We start from the raw sequence: 17,669 nt of genomic DNA, 5'->3' as shown, positions 1-17,669 counted from the left end.
GAGTCCCGCTCGTTTTTCTGTGTGTGTGTGTGTGCGCGCGTAATTCCCTGGCTCGTACCGGCGTCTCAAGACGCTGGAACCGACGGGTTTGGACCCGGCTCCATCTCCACTCATGGGTGGGCGAGAGAGGGGGAACGGGCCGCCCCCCCTGCCCCGGGAGCTCCTATAACCCGACACAACAGCAGAAGCCTGCTCTGACACGACACGCTGCGGCCGTGGGGCTTGTTGACTCGGTTGAGCGGGTCGAGGCGTTACAATGCGATTACAATGCAAGGAAGGAGTACGACGTGACCGTCGGCTCTACAGACAGTCCCCTCTCCGCGGAAATCCCCTGGGACTGAAAGCTCTGTAGGGAATGAAGACAGTTTTCCAGGACTCCATGAGCGACTCATGTGTGACTTATAACAGTTCCCCCCCTCCGTAATTATTTCCAGTGCTGGATCTATGATGTACAATTCTGAGTGTATAGTGGACACCAAGGCTGTCTCTCGGTCACCCCTCAGAGGCGCAGCCAGTGTCGAATTCCCGCTGTGTGATAAGTGGAGAAGTGATAAGTAATTATCACCATGTTTAAAGGGTTTCACCCAGTTCTTTCCAGGAAGTCTGACACGTTTTACGGCGAAATGTTGCCGGCTCTTCTTCGAAGTGGAAGCTTCAATCGGTTCTTATCTTCATCACACGAGTGTTATAGAGTCTCTCCCGAGGTGTGTTTTAGCACTTCACAGTTTGTCACGGCACAGCCAGCACGCGGACTACAGCGTTAATTAAACCAATTAAACCCAATCAACGGAACCCAATTAAAAGCTGGAGCCCGCGCGTGAGTCTCGAGGCAGGGTTTGGGCGCGCTATGGAGGCGGAGGCGAGCTTTGATTTCTGAAGGTGGGTGTTATTTGCCCTTATCTCGGCCTCTCTGTCTGCGGGTTTCTAATAAAGTCCCTGTCCAGTGAATGAAATACTCTTTTATTTTTAAACAAAAGTGTGTGTGTGTGTGTGCGCGGGGGATGAGCATCGGCCGCCTGCAAAGAATGCTGCTCAGTCCTCGCAGAAAAGAGAACTGGTGTTGAGCCGCAAGCTCCTGCGAAAACGCGATTGTTCCGTTTTTGGATGAGTGTCACCCGAGAGCTCCGGAGTCCGGCGCACACTTCCTCTAGGCGCTCGCCGGGGGTCTGCTCTTCAGACTGCAGCTCGCAGCGCCCGGGGACAGGTGGGGACAGGTGAGTACAGCCGCAACCGTCTCCTCCACCGAGCCCTTATCCAGTGCGCCGCTGTGTCGTTTCATCTCAGGAACTGATGGATGGGCCGGCTGAAAAACCCAGTCTCGGACTCACTTATTCCGGTTCCTGAAATAGTCATTCAGAACCTCTAACAGCATCACGAGAGTACAGAATAATTTGGACTTGAAGTCGGGTTTTTTTTTTGTTAACGTAAACGGTTTGTATGATGATTTAAATGTTTTAATAAAACGGAAAAGAATACTGTGCAAATAAAAAATACATTTTTCGGGGTTCATAGAAGAAATGATAAAACACTATACTTTTGGAATCCGGTTTTATTCTCAATCCGCTTGCAAGTCTTCACCTGTAACGCTTAATTTATCATGGCGCCCAATTCCATAACGTGCTGCTAACTTCTAATTTCTCAATGAATTTGTAATCACTTGGAAGGTCCGGTGCTATTTTTCCATGAAGTGCGTTTGAGCAATAGGATTTGAAATAAAAGATTTTCCTAACCCTGATGGAGGGGGAAAAAGGTTTTGGAGTCACAAGTGCAATGTGCCAGGAATTACATTCAGTTTTCTCATTTGACTAACACTTATCTCTCTTCTTAATTTATTAAAAACAAAGAAGACCATTAGGCGATGTATACGGTTTGTAAAAGAATACGGTCAAAGCAGAAGTGCATTAACAATGTCTGACTGTAGAGAACAGTTTTTAACTGAGCTCCCAGAGTGCTAAATAGAGTCTATTTAAAAATTTTAAAATATTTGTTCTATTTTATTAAGGATCCCACTGCCTCAATTGTCTCAAATTTAAATTGGTTAAATATGAAAATGTGGAGCCTCTTGGGTGAATAACCCTGAACCGTTGACTACCTATAGGATAAACATGGAAAAAAGTCCTCAAATATAACATATATATGATAAATATGAGCAGAACCAGGAGTCTAAACTGTTCAGTCTCACTAAATACAAGTCTACAATTACAGCAATACAGACCAAACCTGTTGTCAGTGCACTCCAAGCACCTCTCCAGACCTGTGCCGTTTCCAGCATGAGCTCACCTCCACTGCTTGACAGTATGCACCCTGCTGTCCTGGCCTTCCAGCACGAACATCCGCCCCATAGTCCATAGCGACCGCATGCTCCTGAACTCGCCCTCAAAATGAAAACTGATCCGTGTGGGACGTGTATGTAACTCATTCTCCCCTGGACAGAGTTGGCAATCTCACACTGAAGAGCCCTGAGGGTGAAACAGCAGGAGAGGAGTACATGCCCTGAGGTGATATTAATTCCTATTGTATCCCCTGATATTTCCAGCAGCGCTGGCCTCGCCAGTGTCCGTCATGTCGGAGTAAGACGTGGTACGAATCAGGTTTCATCCTCGGGCACAGCGGCACCCTCTGCCTTTGATGTTCATTTTTAATTGAACTAATTATTCGCATAAATGCAGAATAACCTGTTTCCCCCCCCCCCCCCTTCTTAACTAGCTGGAAATTGAAAAGCTCCGGTGAAGCTGACGGGATTTTCCGTCCGTCGAGGACTGCAGTCGCACATCCGCGGGCGAGCGATGAACTCCAGCCTCCCCCTCCTCTCCTGCAACAGCAGCCGGGCTGAGGCCTGCGGAGTCGAGCCCCAGAGCCCGGCCCTGACGGTGTTCCTCAGCCTGGTGTTCCTGGGGGGAATCCTGCTCAACTCCTTCAGCCTGTGGATCTTCTGCTTCCGCATGCCCCAGTGGTCGTCCGGGACCATCCTGCAGTTCCACCTGGCGCTGAGCGACGCCATCGGCACGCCCGCAGCGCCCTTCCTGGCCGCCTACTTCTCCCTGGGCAGCACCTGGCCCTTCGGGCAGTTCCTCTGCCAGCTCATGGTCATCTTCCTCAGCACCCACCTGTACGGCAGCATCTTCTTCCTCATGCTCATCAGTGTCCACCGCTATGTGGCCGTGGTGCATTTCTCCAAGAGCTCCCCGATCCGAAGGAGGGGCTTCGTGAAGAAGCTGTGCCTGGGCGTCTGGCTGGTCCTCCTGGCCTTAGGCCTGACTTTCTTCGGCTTCCTCAAGACCAGCCAGGTGGGCAACCACACGCTGTGCCTGAGCATCCACCAGGGGGAGCTCACGGGCGCCTACTTCGCCGTCAACTTCGTCCTCCTCGTCCCCGGCTTCCTGGTGCCTTTCGGCGTCTCGGCCACCTGCTACGCCCTGCTGCTGTGCTCCCTCTCCAAGATGAACGCCATCAACCAGAAGGCCTGGGCCGTGAAGGCCAAGTCGCTGCGGATGATCGCGGGCAGCGTGGCCATCTTCGCCGTCTGCTTCGTGCCGCTGCAGGTGGCGCGGACCGTCGGCGTGGTGCTCAAGAACTTCTTCCCCGACCGCTGCTCCCTGCTGCAGTGGACCGAGGTGGCCTACTACGCCTCCTGGGTCCTGGCGGGCGCCAACTGCTGCCTCGACCCCGTGCTCTACTGCTTCGGCTCCCGCAAGTTCACCCAGACCTTCCGCAGCTCCTTGAGGAGGGTGGGCGTGCGCTTCCGGGACGGGGCGGCGGAGCCGGAGGAGGGCGAGAGCTCCAGACAGAGCGTGACCTCCGGGGGCACCGCCTCGGCGCGCGCCCCCTAGGGGCGGCCCGCGGCCCGGCATCGAAGCCCGCTAAGGCGGCCGTGTGGCGGGAAGTCGGACGCTTTCGGGGCCGTGGCACAGCGCCCTCCGGTGGTGTGGAGAGGAGCGAACGGCTCCGGTCGGCGGAGGATCGGGCACGGCTCGGGCAGGCGGCGTCAGGTGGGGTTGGGGGGGGTCTCCCCAGCAGCCGGCCCCTGACCCTGCCCCTCAGGGCTGGCGGACAGCAGGAAAAGGCGCGTCCAGCAGCTCTGATTTCCCGCTGCTTGGAGGCCCGAGGGAGAAAAAGAAACTCCTGCCTGCGCTCAAGCAGATGGCTTCTGCAAGAAGCCTCAGTGTTATTGCCATGGTGTTACAGATGCAGATGCCTGAAGAAGACAATGGGGTTTTTTTAAAGTGTGTGTGTTGGATGTTTTCTTGGGGCTGTGGTACAGGTTAAGAGTCTTGCGTGCTTCAAAGCTCTTGAGGTGGTGGCATCTTGGCACCTGGCTCTGTGAATTCCAGCGGTGCAATGAGTTCATTACTCATGCTGGAAGGGCTCCTGCGACGCCCTACCTTCATTTTTGGCATGACTGGGAAGCGGGCCACTTTCGGAGCTGGTGGCCCTTCCAAATAAAGGAATTGACAGGGGAACAGAAAGAGGAAGGAGTGTGGTATTTTTACTGCAGCTCCTTTTTAGCTCAGAACTCTTTTTCCTGCTCGTCTATGACTAAACGCTGCCAACGCCCATGCAACTGGGCAGGTTGGGTTTTAAAATTCCTGAGAGCAAGGGGAAATTTGCAACAGCCAACGATTTGTTCCCAACGCCGTGTGGGATTATCCCTGATCTTGTGGCCACACCTGCCTGCTCTCCAGAACCAGCGTGGCCCTTCGCCTGTAGGACAGTTCCAGCCCTCCAGTCCGAACTTTGCCGAGACAACAGATGCGGAGGCTTCCCCCTGCTTGCTTATGTGTCAGCTGGCACACAGAGAAGACCTGCAGCCCAGTGTGTGATCTCCTGTCCTTTAACATCAGAACCGTCAGCCTCGCCAACAATGTTTTGTTGTAAAAATCTGATAACAATGATGATGTTTATTATTATTATTTGAAATGTCTGTAAATGTTCACTCCTTGTTATTGCTTAGGCACTGTACTGGACTGGTCAAGCCAATAAAACTCTTTGAATGCGATGTCTTGGCCAGGGGAAGCAGAGCACTGGAGAGGAAGCGAGCAGAGGCCTCCCTGTGGTGCCTGCTCCTGCCTCTGTTCCTACCCATCCTGCCTCCACTCTTGACCTGACCCCGGTCCCTGCCTCTGCTCCTGCCCTCAATTCTACTGCCCCTGGCCTCTGCTCCTGCCCTCGCTGCTGTGGCTGCCCCTACTCCTACCCATCCTGCCTCCACTCCTGAGGCCGGCCTCTGCTCCTGCCCCTGACCCCACTGCTGCCCTCCCTCCTGCTCCTGCCCCTTCCCATCCTGACTCCACTGCTGCCCTCCCTCCTGCTCCTGCCCCTGACCCCCCTGCTGCCCTCCCCCTGCCCCTTCCCATCCTGACTCCACTGCTGCCCCCCCCTCCTGCTCCTGCCCCCGTCCCCCGCAGGGACAGCGTGTTCCTCATCCTGCCAGCGCTGCGCTCCTGTCAGGCTCGGGCACAGCCTGCTCCCCTCGGGGGGGCAGAGGCCTGCCGGCACTTTCCCCATCAGCAACTCATTAAAAACAGGTGAATCGACTGCTTCTGCCCACAATGAGTTGTCCTGGGTAATGAGGCGCAGTGGAAACCCCCAGGAGTGTCGCCGCTCCTGACTCGACGTTACCAGCTCCGCTCCCGGCCGGGGCCCTGCTCTCCGGCAGCGTGTTGTCCCGTCAGGAGACCTACGGGACACCTGCCGCCTCCTTCAGGCACCACTCCGACCCCGGCCCTTTGTATTCATCTAAAAAAGCGCCTACAACAAAACATCCAGTTTCCCGGGCGGCCGAGTACTCTCCCCCCACCGGCGGCGCCCGGCCTGAGCCGCTCGGCCGGCGAGTTTGACCCACGTTGGGCGGCAGGACAGGGAGGGGTCACCGCGCCCGTCCTTCGCGAACAACCCTCCCTCGGTGACTCGGTGACCGTCTGCCCTGTGTTATCTACTACAGCCGCTTATCTGTTTGGAAATGCGGAAACTGCAAGGAAACAGGTGTCCTGTGTCCGAGGAGACGGGGGAGAGAGAACAGCGGAGTTTCTTGCTGGACGCTTTGTGCTTTCATTCTGACAGACCTCTCTTTAGCCCTGCTCTTTTACAACGGCCCGGCAGCCAGTTCTTCTGCTTTGCTGTTCCGCAGAAAAAAAAATCAGGGAAATTAAAATTCCCAGCAGGTACCGATTAAGTCTCGAGTCACGCCCGAGTCCACTCCAAACCACAGCTAGCCGATGACTTCCCAGCACAACCTGTATCACAGAAACACAGGGAAGAACGACATTTTTAAACGCATAGTTTGCGACCCGGCCAGCTGACGTCATTTCTCGACGGGCGTGACTCAGACTGCGACTCGTTTGTGTGTAAATAAGGCGAATCTTAATTGCACTTCACCGTGAAACTAGCGCCGTCCTTAAAAAAAATATATATATATCTTCGGGGTTTGTCGTTGCATCAGGGCCTTCCTCGTGCATGAACAGAAGTCGTGAAGGTGACACGCAGGCTTCACATGGGCCGTGGAACTGTGTCTCGGTGTTGCAGCCCGAGTCGTGTTTATTTTCGCCCGTGCTTCTCCGATTTGCGACGTGCGCGGAAAAAGGGCCGCTCGCGGCTGCTCCGTCAGCTCCCGCGAGGCGGCGCCCCCCTCCTCCCCCGGCAGGTGAGCCGGAGGTGTGTTGCTGACGCCAGCAGGCGGGGCCGGCCCGAGCTGGGGGATTTAAACTCTGCCTCCGCCGTAGAGAGAGAGTGTGTGTGTGTCTGGCGCTGGTAGGTTTAGGCAGCTCTGCTCCTCGGCTGTCCTGCTCACCAGCTTGAATCTTCACGTCGCACTGAAAAGGCAGAAAGGCGAAAAAGAAAACACGCGACGTTTCGACTGCGGAGCCTCAACAGGTGTGTATCTGCTCGATCTGATTTATCTTTCATCTTGCTTAAAGTTGGAGGAAATTGATTTCCTTCCCAGAATTGACACATTCTGTCTTATCGGTTATACCTATAATTTGGTTTTGTTGACCTTTTTAAATAAGTACATTTCTCAGGAAAGAAACACATTATAATCAGGAACAGAAGGTCGGTTTTGAACTGCTTTTTAATCTATTTAGCGATTTAGCTGAATCAAGTTCCTGAACATGTTAGTAGGCAACAGTGCTATATAATGACACTTCGGAACAGCGATGGCTCTTTTAGAGAGAAGGAAATAGTGTCGCTAGCCTGGAATTGTACGTGGCCAAACGTCACCTCATTGTTTGTTCAGACGCTCGAAACTTTTTTAAAGCCCGCTTTCCTTTGTCTTCATGACACAGTCCTGTTCTTAATAGGAGCAAAGGAGTTCCTCCCACACACTCCATAAACGCGACTACTGCTCTTAAAATGGAAGATGGTTTAACAAGGTGTTTCGATGATTCCTCGTTGTCTAGAAGATGATTGAATTCAAAAGGACAGGTTAATTTATTTCCCCTTTGGGTTTATGCGATTTAAATCTGTGGCTTACAAATGGTTGGCTCTGAGCTCGAACGTCTCTCCTCTGCTGTAGTCAGTAAGACTGTTGAGGTGATCTGGAATAACTTGTCTCAAAACGGGCAACAGTTCCCAGATCAACACAAGAACTGGTTCCGCTCCCGGATGTGAAGAGGCATGAGTCAATGAGTGCTTTGCAAACTGGGGTTACCAGATGTTCCCGGGGTATCCCCAGAAACAAAGGGGGACCTTCCCAAGTGCCAGTTTTGCAGTGTAGAATGAAAAATCACCAGAAAGGTTAGAAGTGAGAGGAGGCCATTCCACTGCTGTTTGGTAGTTAGTAGAGAACTCATCCAGCTGCGTCATGAGAGAAGCCAGGGTATCGGCTTCAACAGCAGGGCTGGGCGGCTTGTTCCACACCCCCACCACCCTCTGTGTACAGAAGCGCCTCCTGTCCTGACTGGAGGATCTCATGCAGCTGCGTAATGAGAGAAACTGGGGTATCAGCTTCAACAGCAGGGCTGGGCGGCTTGTTCCACACCCCCACCACCCTCTGTGTACAGAAGCACCTCCTGTCCTAACTGGAGGATCTCATGCAGCTGTGTCATGAGAGAAACCGGGGTATCGGCTTCAACAGCAGGACTGGGCAGCTTGTTCCACACCCCCACCACCCTCTGTGTACAGAAGCGCCTCCTGTCCTGACTGGAGGATCTCTTACAGCTGTGTCATGAGAGAAGCCAGGGTATCGGCTTCAAAAACAGGGCTGGGCGGCTTGTTCCACACCCCCACCACCCTCTGTGTACAGAAGCACCTCCTGTCCTGACTGGAGGATCTCATGCAGCTGTGTCATGAGAGAAGCCGGGGTATCAGCTTCAACAGCAGGGCTGGGCAGCTTGTTCCACACCCCCGCCACCCTCTGTGTACAGAAGCGCCTCCTGTCCTGACTGGAGGATCTCATGCAGCTGCGTCATGAGAGAAGCCGGGGTATCGGCTTCAACAGCAGGGCTGGGCGGCTTGTCCCACAATCCGAAACAAGATCCCTGCTCTGGCAGTGAACTTGCGGGAGACTCGCGCCCTAGCACCTGCTCGATTGTGTTTTCACTGCAGTTTCACATCCAGGGCTTTCCAGGATCGTCCCTATACTCCGCGTCCCCGGGCTGTCTTCCCGAAAACAGGTTCCGGTGTTTGCTAATGCTTTTCCCAAAACCATGTGCGGATCACAGGGTTTGGGTTTTCATAGGTAGCTTGGGAGCTCTTGCTTTCAGAGTAGAATACATTTAAATTCAAATCAATTAATAATTGTCTTAATTAAGTTCAATTATTCAATGTAATAAATATTATATTTAATTAAGGCAATTATTAGTCCAATGAAGGCTTCAACTTATCGCTCAAGAGCCTGCATATAAGACCCCCCCCCCCACTGCTAAAAAAACTGGGGTACCCCCGGACCAGGACAGAGTAGCTCCTCACTGGCTGCTGCCGGTGCCCTTTGGGTGCTCCTAAGCGCGCTGTGTGATCGCCCTGCCGCAGGCCTGCGATGGCGTCCTCGGTGTCGGACAGCTCCCGGCTGGACAAGGGCGTGCGGGAGTATTACCGGAGCCTGCCGCAGGACGGCAAGGTGCAGGTGACCTACGTGTGGATCGACGGCACGGGAGAGGGCCTGCGCAGCAAGACCCGGACCCTGGACGGCGAGCCCAAGGGCATCGAGGGTGAGCTCCCGCCTCCGCTGGCCGCGAACCGAACGGGGCTCCAATCCGTGTGCCAGCGCTCGGTTTACGAGTTGGAACGCTTGTGCGTCCGGTCGTGGGACCGGGGGGGCAGTCTTCAGGATCGGGCCAGCTCAGCTTGCCGAAGCCTTTTAAATCGAGCCATCTCTAAGCGTGGGCGGGTTCCAGATCACAAATTCGAGTAGCTGTAACTGTTGGTTTGTTTTAAAAGATCCTGTCATATCAAGATCATTTTCCACAGCAAGGCTTGACTATGCATTCAAAAAGTTCTTCGGTTTTGGGACCTTCCCCCGTCTTGCGGAGCCCGGGGGTCTCGGCGAAGGGGATTAATAGTGTGCGCGCTGTCCGAGAGCTGTTCAGGGTGGGGCTGCTTCACCTGCCTGGTCTGACGGCAACAGGATTCAGCCGAGTAAATCGCACGCCAGCCACTTCTCCTGCACTCGCCTGAGCCTCAGTGTGCAACAGGCAGGTCGGTCTCTTTAGCATGGTGTTGTGTATGGATGTGACACGCCACTGTTCTGGCAGGCCAGTGAGGTCAAACCACACACATGTACCGCAGTACTGGACACATGAAGGAGAAGCCCCCTGCACCAGAGGCCTGGCCTCTTGCCTAGGGTGTGTTAAGCACTCTCGAGAGTCCTGAAGACTATGGGCTGCGGAGAACTGAGAGACTGCTTTACAGCACCAGGCCAGCTCAGCAGAAAGTCGGAGACTCTCCGATTTTATTTTATTTTTCCAAAGTATGGAAAAGAATGAGTAATTAATGCTCTCCGCAAATGTGGAGGGTGAAGTCGCAGCCTTTAAAATCAAGCTATCCCTGCGAAGTGTGAATGGGTACAACATCACAAACTCGTGTCGTTGATGTTTTAGAGGATCCCATCGTGTCGATATCACCCTCCACAGCCTGCACATGCGTTCCAAAAGTTCTGATTACTACATCACTAAGTCTAAAGTCACAATAAGTTTCAGTTGTTTTGTACACATCGAGTCCTGTTGTGCACACATGAAATATTTGGCACGGTTCAGCATGGTGCATTTCTGCTGGGAAGTCGGCATGGGAAGATTTTTTTTTTTCTCTGCCAAGAGGCGCTACGTATAGTTCCTGCCCATGAAAGTGAAGCTGCCTGGTGTTTCTCTGCTCTCATGCTGTGGGGGGTAACTGTACTGTTCAGTAGCGGGCACGAGTGGTATCCGTGCCTCGTGGTATTGCCTTGTTGAGGGTGTGCTTTCTGAGGTCATCTGTTGTTCCCAAAATGTTATTGTTCTCTCTGCTCTCAGAGTGGTGGCGCAGAGCAAAACAGACTCGTGTTTCTGCCGTTCAGGAGAGCCTATCTGTTCAGCCTGGACTAAGGGGGACCATGGGGGTCTTTAGGGAATGTCCTGGGGGGATCCCCCCCCAAAAAAGGGGAAATGAAAATTCCTCACTCTTTCACTGCCATCTTCTGTGTCAACGCATGTGCTGACATTTATTACAGAACTGTTTCTCGTCATGAAATGCCCCCGTCAGATTTTGGCTTCAATTTACGCGTCCTTGTTGAAATGGGGTCCCCCGGTCAGAAATGGCTGGAAAAACTTTGTTTGGAGAACCCGGAAGTGGCCGTGAGCCAGGGGGAGGGCTCGGTCGGCTTCTCCTCGGGATTCGTTGGGCTCGGCAGCTTACTGATCCGGGCGTCTCCGATATCTCCGCCCCTGCAGATATTCCGGAGTGGAACTTCGACGGCTCCAGCACCTACCAGGCCGAGGGGTCCAACAGCGACATGTACCTGGTCCCGGCCAGGATGTTCAGGGACCCCTTCGCCCTGGACCCCAACAAGCTGGTGCTGTGCGAGGTGCTGAAGTACAACCGCAGGCCCGCAGGTGAGTGAGGGCCTACGTCCCGCCGATCGGCCGCACCGCGGCGGGTGGGGGTTGGGGGCGGGGTCCGGTTGGCTGAGAGCTCGGCCCGTGAGCTGAGTCGCCCCTTTTCTCTCTGTCCCGGCAGAGAACAACCTGCGGGCCAGCTGCAAGAAGGTGATGGAGCAGGTCCGGGACACTCACCCCTGGTTCGGGATGGAGCAGGAGTACACCCTGCTGGGGATAAACAAGCACCCCTATGGCTGGCCTCCCAACGGCTTCCCCGGACCCCAGGGTAGGTGGGCCTCACCGTGACCTCACCGTGACCCCGTCATGACCCCGTCCTGACCCTGCCCTGACCCCTCTGTGACCTCTCTGATCGCTCTGCCAGAACCAGATCGCTGTCCAGGGCGAACGGCCACCATCACGTTTTTAGACCCTGGTTATGCATTTCCAGTGCAAGTGCCTTTATTTCTGTACATCTCCGCTTCTACAGCTTAACGCGGAGAATTAGCCTTGGGGATTCTCCAGCAGATCACGTGTTGTATATATTTCATCGGACCGTCTGGGTGGGCAGTGGGCATGGTTCCCTTCCCCTCTCTTTAAAAAAAAATGAAGGTGCCAGTTTGAGTTTTAGCCTCCCAAATGCCAGTTTACTTTCGACTGACTTGACATCTGCCACCCCTGTGCTGCCTGGGAGGTGGTGGGCGGGTGGGGTTAGTGATTATGGGAGAGCGGCGTGTCTCCCTTTGACTCTGCTGACACCGCCAGGTGTGCATCTGCCTGAACATCTTTCCCGGTCGAGCCCCTCGGGAGCCCAGCCAGGGGGATTGATTTCCAGGGCACAGGCTTCAGTCAGGGCCTGAGCATCCTCTGCCTGCAAGGACCCCGAGGAGAGAAGGGCGAGTGACCAGCAGGGGGCGCTGCAGTAGCTTTATCCTGACGTTGACACGGGGAGTCGGGCCTGCGCTATGGGGCTCAGTGGCGAGACGGAGGTCATCCGCCAGGCGGCCGACAAGCCCCTGTGGGCGGCCGAATCCTCCCACTGCGCCGTCGGACTGGTGAATCGCGTTCCTGACCGCTGGCCCCCTGCATCGGTGTCTCTGAAAGCGCCCCGTTTCTCCGACAGGCCCCTACTACTGCGGGGTGGGCGCCGACTGCGTCTACGGCAGGGACATCGTGGAGAGCCACTACAAGGCCTGCCTCTACGCGGGGGTGAAGATCGGCGGCACCAACGCGGAGGTCATGCCCTCGCAGGTACCGACTGTCAGTCCCACCCCCTCCGAAGACTCTTTTTAGGGAGCTGGTCACCAGGCACCAGCACAAGGGAGGGGTCAGTGGGGGTGTGCGTCGATAATACAAACATGCTAAGGCATTTGTTTTTAAAAACAAAGAAAAGCTTAATGGTATTTCCACCTGTGTTTATGGGAAAACATGCTGAAATTCGGCTCCACAGCTGAATCTTTCTGTTTTTCTCTCCTCTGCAGCTTGCACACTGTGTACACAGAGGCGCACTTTCGCGTGACCTAGCCTGAGCTCGTAGTTTTGTTTTGTTTTTTCCCTTTGAGAGCGTGAGGCAGCTCTTTTGATGTCGGTGGTGGGTGGGGGAACGCTGTGGGAGTGTGGAACAAGCTGCCCAGCCACATTATTGAAGCCGATACCCCGGCCTCTTTAAAGAAATGGATGGATAAGATCCCGGAATCGATAGCTACTAATTACCAAATTAACCGCCTGGTCCAGATGGCCTCCTCTACTCATGTCCTGAGTCTCTGTATAACAGCCACCCAAGGATTCTGGAGTGCTCAGTCGAAATGTGGCTGAACCCGCCTGGCAGAGGGCTGGCCTCCTGGCCAGAGGACGGTCAGGCTGGGACCCCCCTGCAGAGAGAGGGGTGACCCAGGGGCAGCTGCAGAGGGGGAGATGGGGTGGGGGGTGGGATGCATGGAGACGTATACGAGGGAGAGAAGGGGATCACGTCCAGTATTTACAGTGTTTCAGGAGAGGAGGTGAAGTCCAGGAGGGATCGCTCCTGACTGACCGTCCGAGCTCCTGACTGACCCCTCCCCCCTCCCCCCCCCGAGCCTTCGTTGTAAACTCTCGTTCACTCCCCCTCCCAGTGGGAGTTCCAGGTGGGGCCCTGTGAGGGCATCGAGATGGGCGATCACCTCTGGGTGGCCCGCTTCCTGCTGCACCGGGTGTGCGAGGATTTCGGGGTGATCGCCAGCCTGGACCCCAAACCCATGCCGGGGAACTGGAACGGGGCCGGCTGCCACATCAACGTCAGCACGGAGGCCATGAGGAGCCCGGGGGGCCTGCAGTGAGTCCAACCCGCTGTAGCTATACTGCCGTACCTGTATCGCTGTCCTGCACCTGCTCTGCCTGATCCGCCTGTGTAACTGTACTGTCCTGCACAACATCCACCTGTGTTGTTCCTGCTCACTCTTCCTGCCTGTGTATAGATAGATAGATACTTTATTGATCCCGTGAGGGAAATTGCAGTGCAACAGCAGCTTAACACAGCCACAGTGTAACGAACGACACAATAATAATAATAATAATAATACAATACATACACACCTGAAGAAGGCTCCACGGCCGAAACGTTGTGTTCTCTTTCTTCTTTTTTTCAGCAGGGAATAAACCTATGACTTGTTCCTTTGCAGCCTGCGCATGCTGACGCAGCTCCCCACCTGAACCAGTACATACAATACGATCAATCGGTACAGTGAGAAGTGCACCAATAAGAGTTACTCACAGTCCGTAACACACACCGAACAAACCAGAACAGTACACAAAAAAAAGTCGATGAATATAAATGTAACAGTAGTGTACTGCTGTCCTCTTGCTATGGACGTCTATACAATTATACTGAACTTCTCTTCCAGCTGCAGTCGGCCGTTTGCAAAAAAAACCCCTCATTTTTAAGTGTTTGTTATCCCACATATCTGTGGGAATATTGGAATGTCGTCAGATTTCCCCCACATCGGCTCTGATCCAGTGTTAATGGCATTTCCCCCCGCTGGCTCGGTCCTCTCCAGCTGCCAGCGGTGCCCTTGAGCTTCCCCCCCTCTCTGACCCCCCCCCAGGCACATCGAGGAGGCCATCGAGAAGCTGGGCAGGCGCCACGCCCACCACATCCGCCTCTACGACCCGCGGGGCGGCAAGGACAACGAGCGCCGGCTGACCGGCCGCCACGAGACCTCCAGCCTCCACGAGTTCTCCGCCGGCGTGGCCAACCGGGGCGCCAGCATCCGCATCCCGCGCCAGGTGGGGCAGGACGGGCGCGGCTACTTCGAGGACCGCAGGCCCGCCGCCAACTGCGACCCCTACCTCGTGACGGAGGCCATCGTGCGCACCTGCGTGCTGGACGAGGCGGGCGAGGGCAGCGCCTGAGCTGCGCCGGGGTGGGGGGGGCGGTATGTGGGAGGTGGACCGTGCCCCCCCCCCCGGTGCCCAGCAGCCTGGTCTGCTCTGCGGCGCGCTGGCAGCGGGCGGGCCGAGGCACTGGAGCGGGCAGGCGTCGGAAATATTCCGCTGACGGGGAAACGCCTTCGAGGGCGGGGGTGTGTTTGAGGAGCGAGCACTTCTTAAAAAAGAAAATAAAAATCCACCCTACCCCTGTAAGGCATTCCATGCAATATCCACGCTGTACTGGACGCGAGCTCGTTTCGCCGGTCCGGACGGGCCGGGCCCTGCTGAGCAGCCCTAACGAGCCCGGAAGACCCCTCGACGGCCGCCTCCTACCGTTCGCTCTGCCTGTTTTCATCCCCCCCCCCCGATTTTATATCTGCGTTTCTGGCCCTCGAGGGCCACTACAGGCTTGGGGCCACCTCAGGCTTCTTCGTGCGAGTGTGGAGGCGGATCTCGATCCCCCACCTCCCTGGTTGCCGAGCGCCCTGGGGATCCGGATCCGCCTCCCTGCGGGATCATCCCACCTGCTGCCAGGTGCCGTGGGTAAAACGTGAAGTGGCTCAGACTGCTGTGCACGGGGGGTCTGATTTCCAGGGAGGAGGGAGGAGCATTCCAGAGGACAGTGACGCCTATCCATGATTTTTCCCTGCTCCAGGGTGTGATCTTGCACAACGGAACAGCTGTCTTGCAGGAAATGGCTTACAGCACTTTAGAAAGCCGACAATATATCTATTTTTTTAGGAGTCTTAAGCATGATAATGCTGTACTTTTATCTGGGAAGACTGTTGTAAACTTAGAGTAAATAGAGTATTTATTCAGTGGGATAATGAAGCCGTAGGTTTTCCCAGCTCTGTTGGATGAGTTGGGGTCTGATTTTTCAGCGGTGCAGCGCTGTCGGGGAATTAATCTAAATTTTAAAATTTAAATGCGTCGCCTTCAAAAGTGGTGATACCAGCAAACAAGGTGGTGTGGTGGGAGGGGCAGTTCTTCCCATGTAGCCCATATGGTAGTTAGTAGCTCATTGTCCTTGTTCAGATAGATTTTTTTTTTTTTTTTTTTTATGCGCTCAATTAATTCAGGTGAATCTTTAGGAAAAATATCACTGTGCAGCAGGTGGAAGCAATTCACTTTCAGCTCATTCAACTTAAGGAACGACAAAGCGAAACTTTGAGTTGTATTATTTTAATGTGTCACTTTTTGTATGGTTTTTAATGAAGGTGTGATGTTAATTTTACGGGTCTGCTCTCCCGGCTTTGTCTTTGGGAGTACGTGTGAAATAAACGCAATAGTGCTGTCTCCACTGTGCTGCTTGATTATTCACGCTGTGGGAAAGAGCTCATTGGTAATGATGCTCATTGTTCTGAGAAACAGATACCTGGTGAGGGGTAGGCCCCATCAAGTGGCAGTTTGTCAAACTGTAGTAGTTTGAAAAACTAGCCATGAATCCCGACGCTCGCTCTGACCTGCCTCGCGACGTACAAGTGACGAGAGAGTGAGCAGTTCTCCTTTGTTCCCCAAAGACTCTCCCTCCATCCTGACATCCAGGTCCAAACCCAGATCCAATCAGAGCTTCTGACCACTCTCTAATAGCACACGACAAGCCCAGTGGTCTCCTTAAACCAGCCGACGCCTCAGGGTGAATATGTCTGAACAGTGTACGTTCATCTGTTGTTGTGCTGTAGGCGACGGGTTTGACCACCTGTCTTGATACCTGGCTCTTGTGAAATCTACAAGCATGCACTCTGACTTTTTACCACAAGAGGGAAACATACACCACTTTTTTTTCACTACCTGCACACTTGTCCACTGCAGTGCATCAGGGTAGACAAAGGGCCGTCTGGAGCTGGAGGGCCAGTCTGACTGCAGGTTTTCTAGATCTTTTTAAGGTATTGCACCTTAACAGAGGGGACAAGTTGTTCCCAACTAAGCCAATAACGAGCTGTAGGTTGGTAGAGAGAATTTTAAAATGTAAACCCACAGCTATATCAGCCCTCCAGGACCAGGACTGGACGTGTCCGCAAACCCTGGTTCTGGGATCTCTTGTATCTTCAGGGTCCTAATCTCTGCCCGATTGATTTCTATCTTCTATTTGGGGCAAATATTTAAACGGGATGTGTACCCGTTTAACAGTTTCTGAGGTTTGAACCTGCCCCCATGCAGGTGTGCTGTCTGAAAGATCAGCAGCTGGACTCTGTTAAGAGGCGTGTGGACAGGAATCAGGGTGAAGGGGCTGAGGAGAGATGGTGACAGTTCCTTGCGCTGAAGGCAGTGGATTTCATGCTTGAGGTGAGGTGGTTTTGAAACTTGGGACTGAGTTCCAGATCGGCGAAGTCATCGAGAGGTACCGGAGAGCTGGAGCTCAGTAGACACAGGGGTCCCCAGGGATCAGGGGCGTAGTGTGAGCTACTGGGTCACAGGAAACCGCAATCAGAGGGGTGTGTGTGTGTAAGGGCGGGGGGTCCAGCACTTCCTGTCTACCCCGAAGGGGCCGATTTATTCCTAAACCACATTGCAAGGAAGAGAAATTCACAGCCAGCGGTTTTACACGGCTAGTGTAAATGTAAAATACGCAATCTAATTCCATCGTCGTCCCAGTTCCACAGAGATCCCTAGCCTGCTCCACTGGGGTCTGCGCCCGCGGTGAAACGCAGTCTGGGCTACGGGGAAGGAATTCACTTGTGTGTGTGTGTGTGTGTGTGTGTGTGTGTGTTGGTCATCTTACAATCTTACAGGCTCTCCCAGTCTGGACCATTGAGCTAGAGAACTGTGCCCTGTTGTGCTCCTGACCCTTGCTGTGTGACCAGAGACGGGTCTCTCCTCGGACTTCTACAGCCTTGTGGACCCCCCCCCCCCCAACTTCGGAGCCACCAGACCATTACCATGGACCTGTAGCAGCAGTGCAGCAGCCAAGAGGCTGTTGTCATGGCAACCGGCATCTCCCTCTCTCTGCTCTGCTCTTCCTAAGTGTGAGACTGAGAGACTCCAGTAGTGTATAAAAACTACATCGCTGATGCTCAGGGGGAGGGATGGGGGTTCTAGCCAGGATGAACTTCAGTTTTCCAGCCCTCTTTACAACTTAACATTTGCCAAAGTCGTTTTTCACATAACGACTATTATTTTATTTTTTAAAAAATCTGGGCTAAATGGGCGGGATGGCTTCGAACCATGATTCCATTCTTAAATGCCTCTTCCATCCTGGGAGGAGTTAGTGTATATATATACACATCGTGTCGCCTCACTGGGGTCAGGGCTTGTCAGCCGGCC

General features: G+C 54.1%; 2 protein-coding genes across 4 annotated transcripts; both read left to right on the top strand.

Annotated features, from left to right (window-relative positions):
• Positions 1-281: 281 nt before the first annotated feature.
• On the top strand, positions 282-4,996 carry LOC148643822 (P2Y purinoceptor 4-like). 3 transcript variants are annotated; one of them, XM_088614893.1, is made up of 2 exons: positions 282-879; positions 2,707-4,996. In XM_088614893.1, the coding sequence occupies exon 2, from the start codon at positions 2,787-2,789 to the stop codon at positions 3,828-3,830; it is 1,044 nt and encodes a 347-aa protein (XP_088471019.1). In that variant the 5' UTR covers positions 282-879; positions 2,707-2,786; the 3' UTR covers positions 3,831-4,996. The 3 variants fall into 3 exon arrangements, with proteins under 3 accessions (XP_088471019.1, XP_088471018.1, XP_088471017.1); XM_088614892.1 differs by having other exon boundaries at positions 282-1,204; XM_088614891.1 differs by having other exon boundaries at positions 282-1,214.
• A 947-nt stretch (positions 4,997-5,943) lies between these two features.
• On the top strand, positions 5,944-15,701 carry LOC148643821 (glutamine synthetase-like). Its single transcript, XM_088614833.1, has 7 exons — positions 5,944-6,870; positions 8,965-9,143; positions 10,857-11,018; positions 11,143-11,289; positions 12,124-12,251; positions 13,112-13,311; positions 14,081-15,701. Exons 2-7 carry the CDS (start codon positions 8,972-8,974, stop codon positions 14,385-14,387), a joined length of 1,116 nt encoding a protein of 371 aa, XP_088470959.1. The 5' UTR covers positions 5,944-6,870; positions 8,965-8,971; the 3' UTR covers positions 14,388-15,701.
• The last annotated feature ends 1,968 nt before the right edge of the window (positions 15,702-17,669 follow it).

The sequence above is a fragment of the Lepisosteus platostomus genome, chromosome 21, assembly GCF_059453375.1.
Source record: "Lepisosteus platostomus isolate fLepPlt1 chromosome 21, fLepPlt1.hap1, whole genome shotgun sequence".
NCBI lineage: Eukaryota > Metazoa > Chordata > Actinopteri > Semionotiformes > Lepisosteidae > Lepisosteus > Lepisosteus platostomus.
This window is presented reverse-complemented; position numbering and strand designations above follow the sequence as displayed.

Coding starts and splice junctions, on each gene's coding strand:
- LOC148643822 (XM_088614893.1), top strand. CDS start 2,787: ATGAACTCCAGCCTCCCCCTCCTCTCCTGCAACAGCAGCCGGGCTGAG.
- LOC148643821 (XM_088614833.1), top strand. CDS start 8,972: ATGGCGTCCTCGGTGTCGGACAGCTCCCGGCTGGACAAGGGCGTGCGG. Junction 9,144..10,856: donor CGAGCCCAAGGGCATCGAGG/GTGAGCTCCCGC, acceptor CCGCCCCTGCAG/ATATTCCGGAGTGGAACTTC. Junction 11,290..12,123: donor CGGCTTCCCCGGACCCCAGG/GTAGGTGGGCCT, acceptor TTTCTCCGACAG/GCCCCTACTACTGCGGGGTG.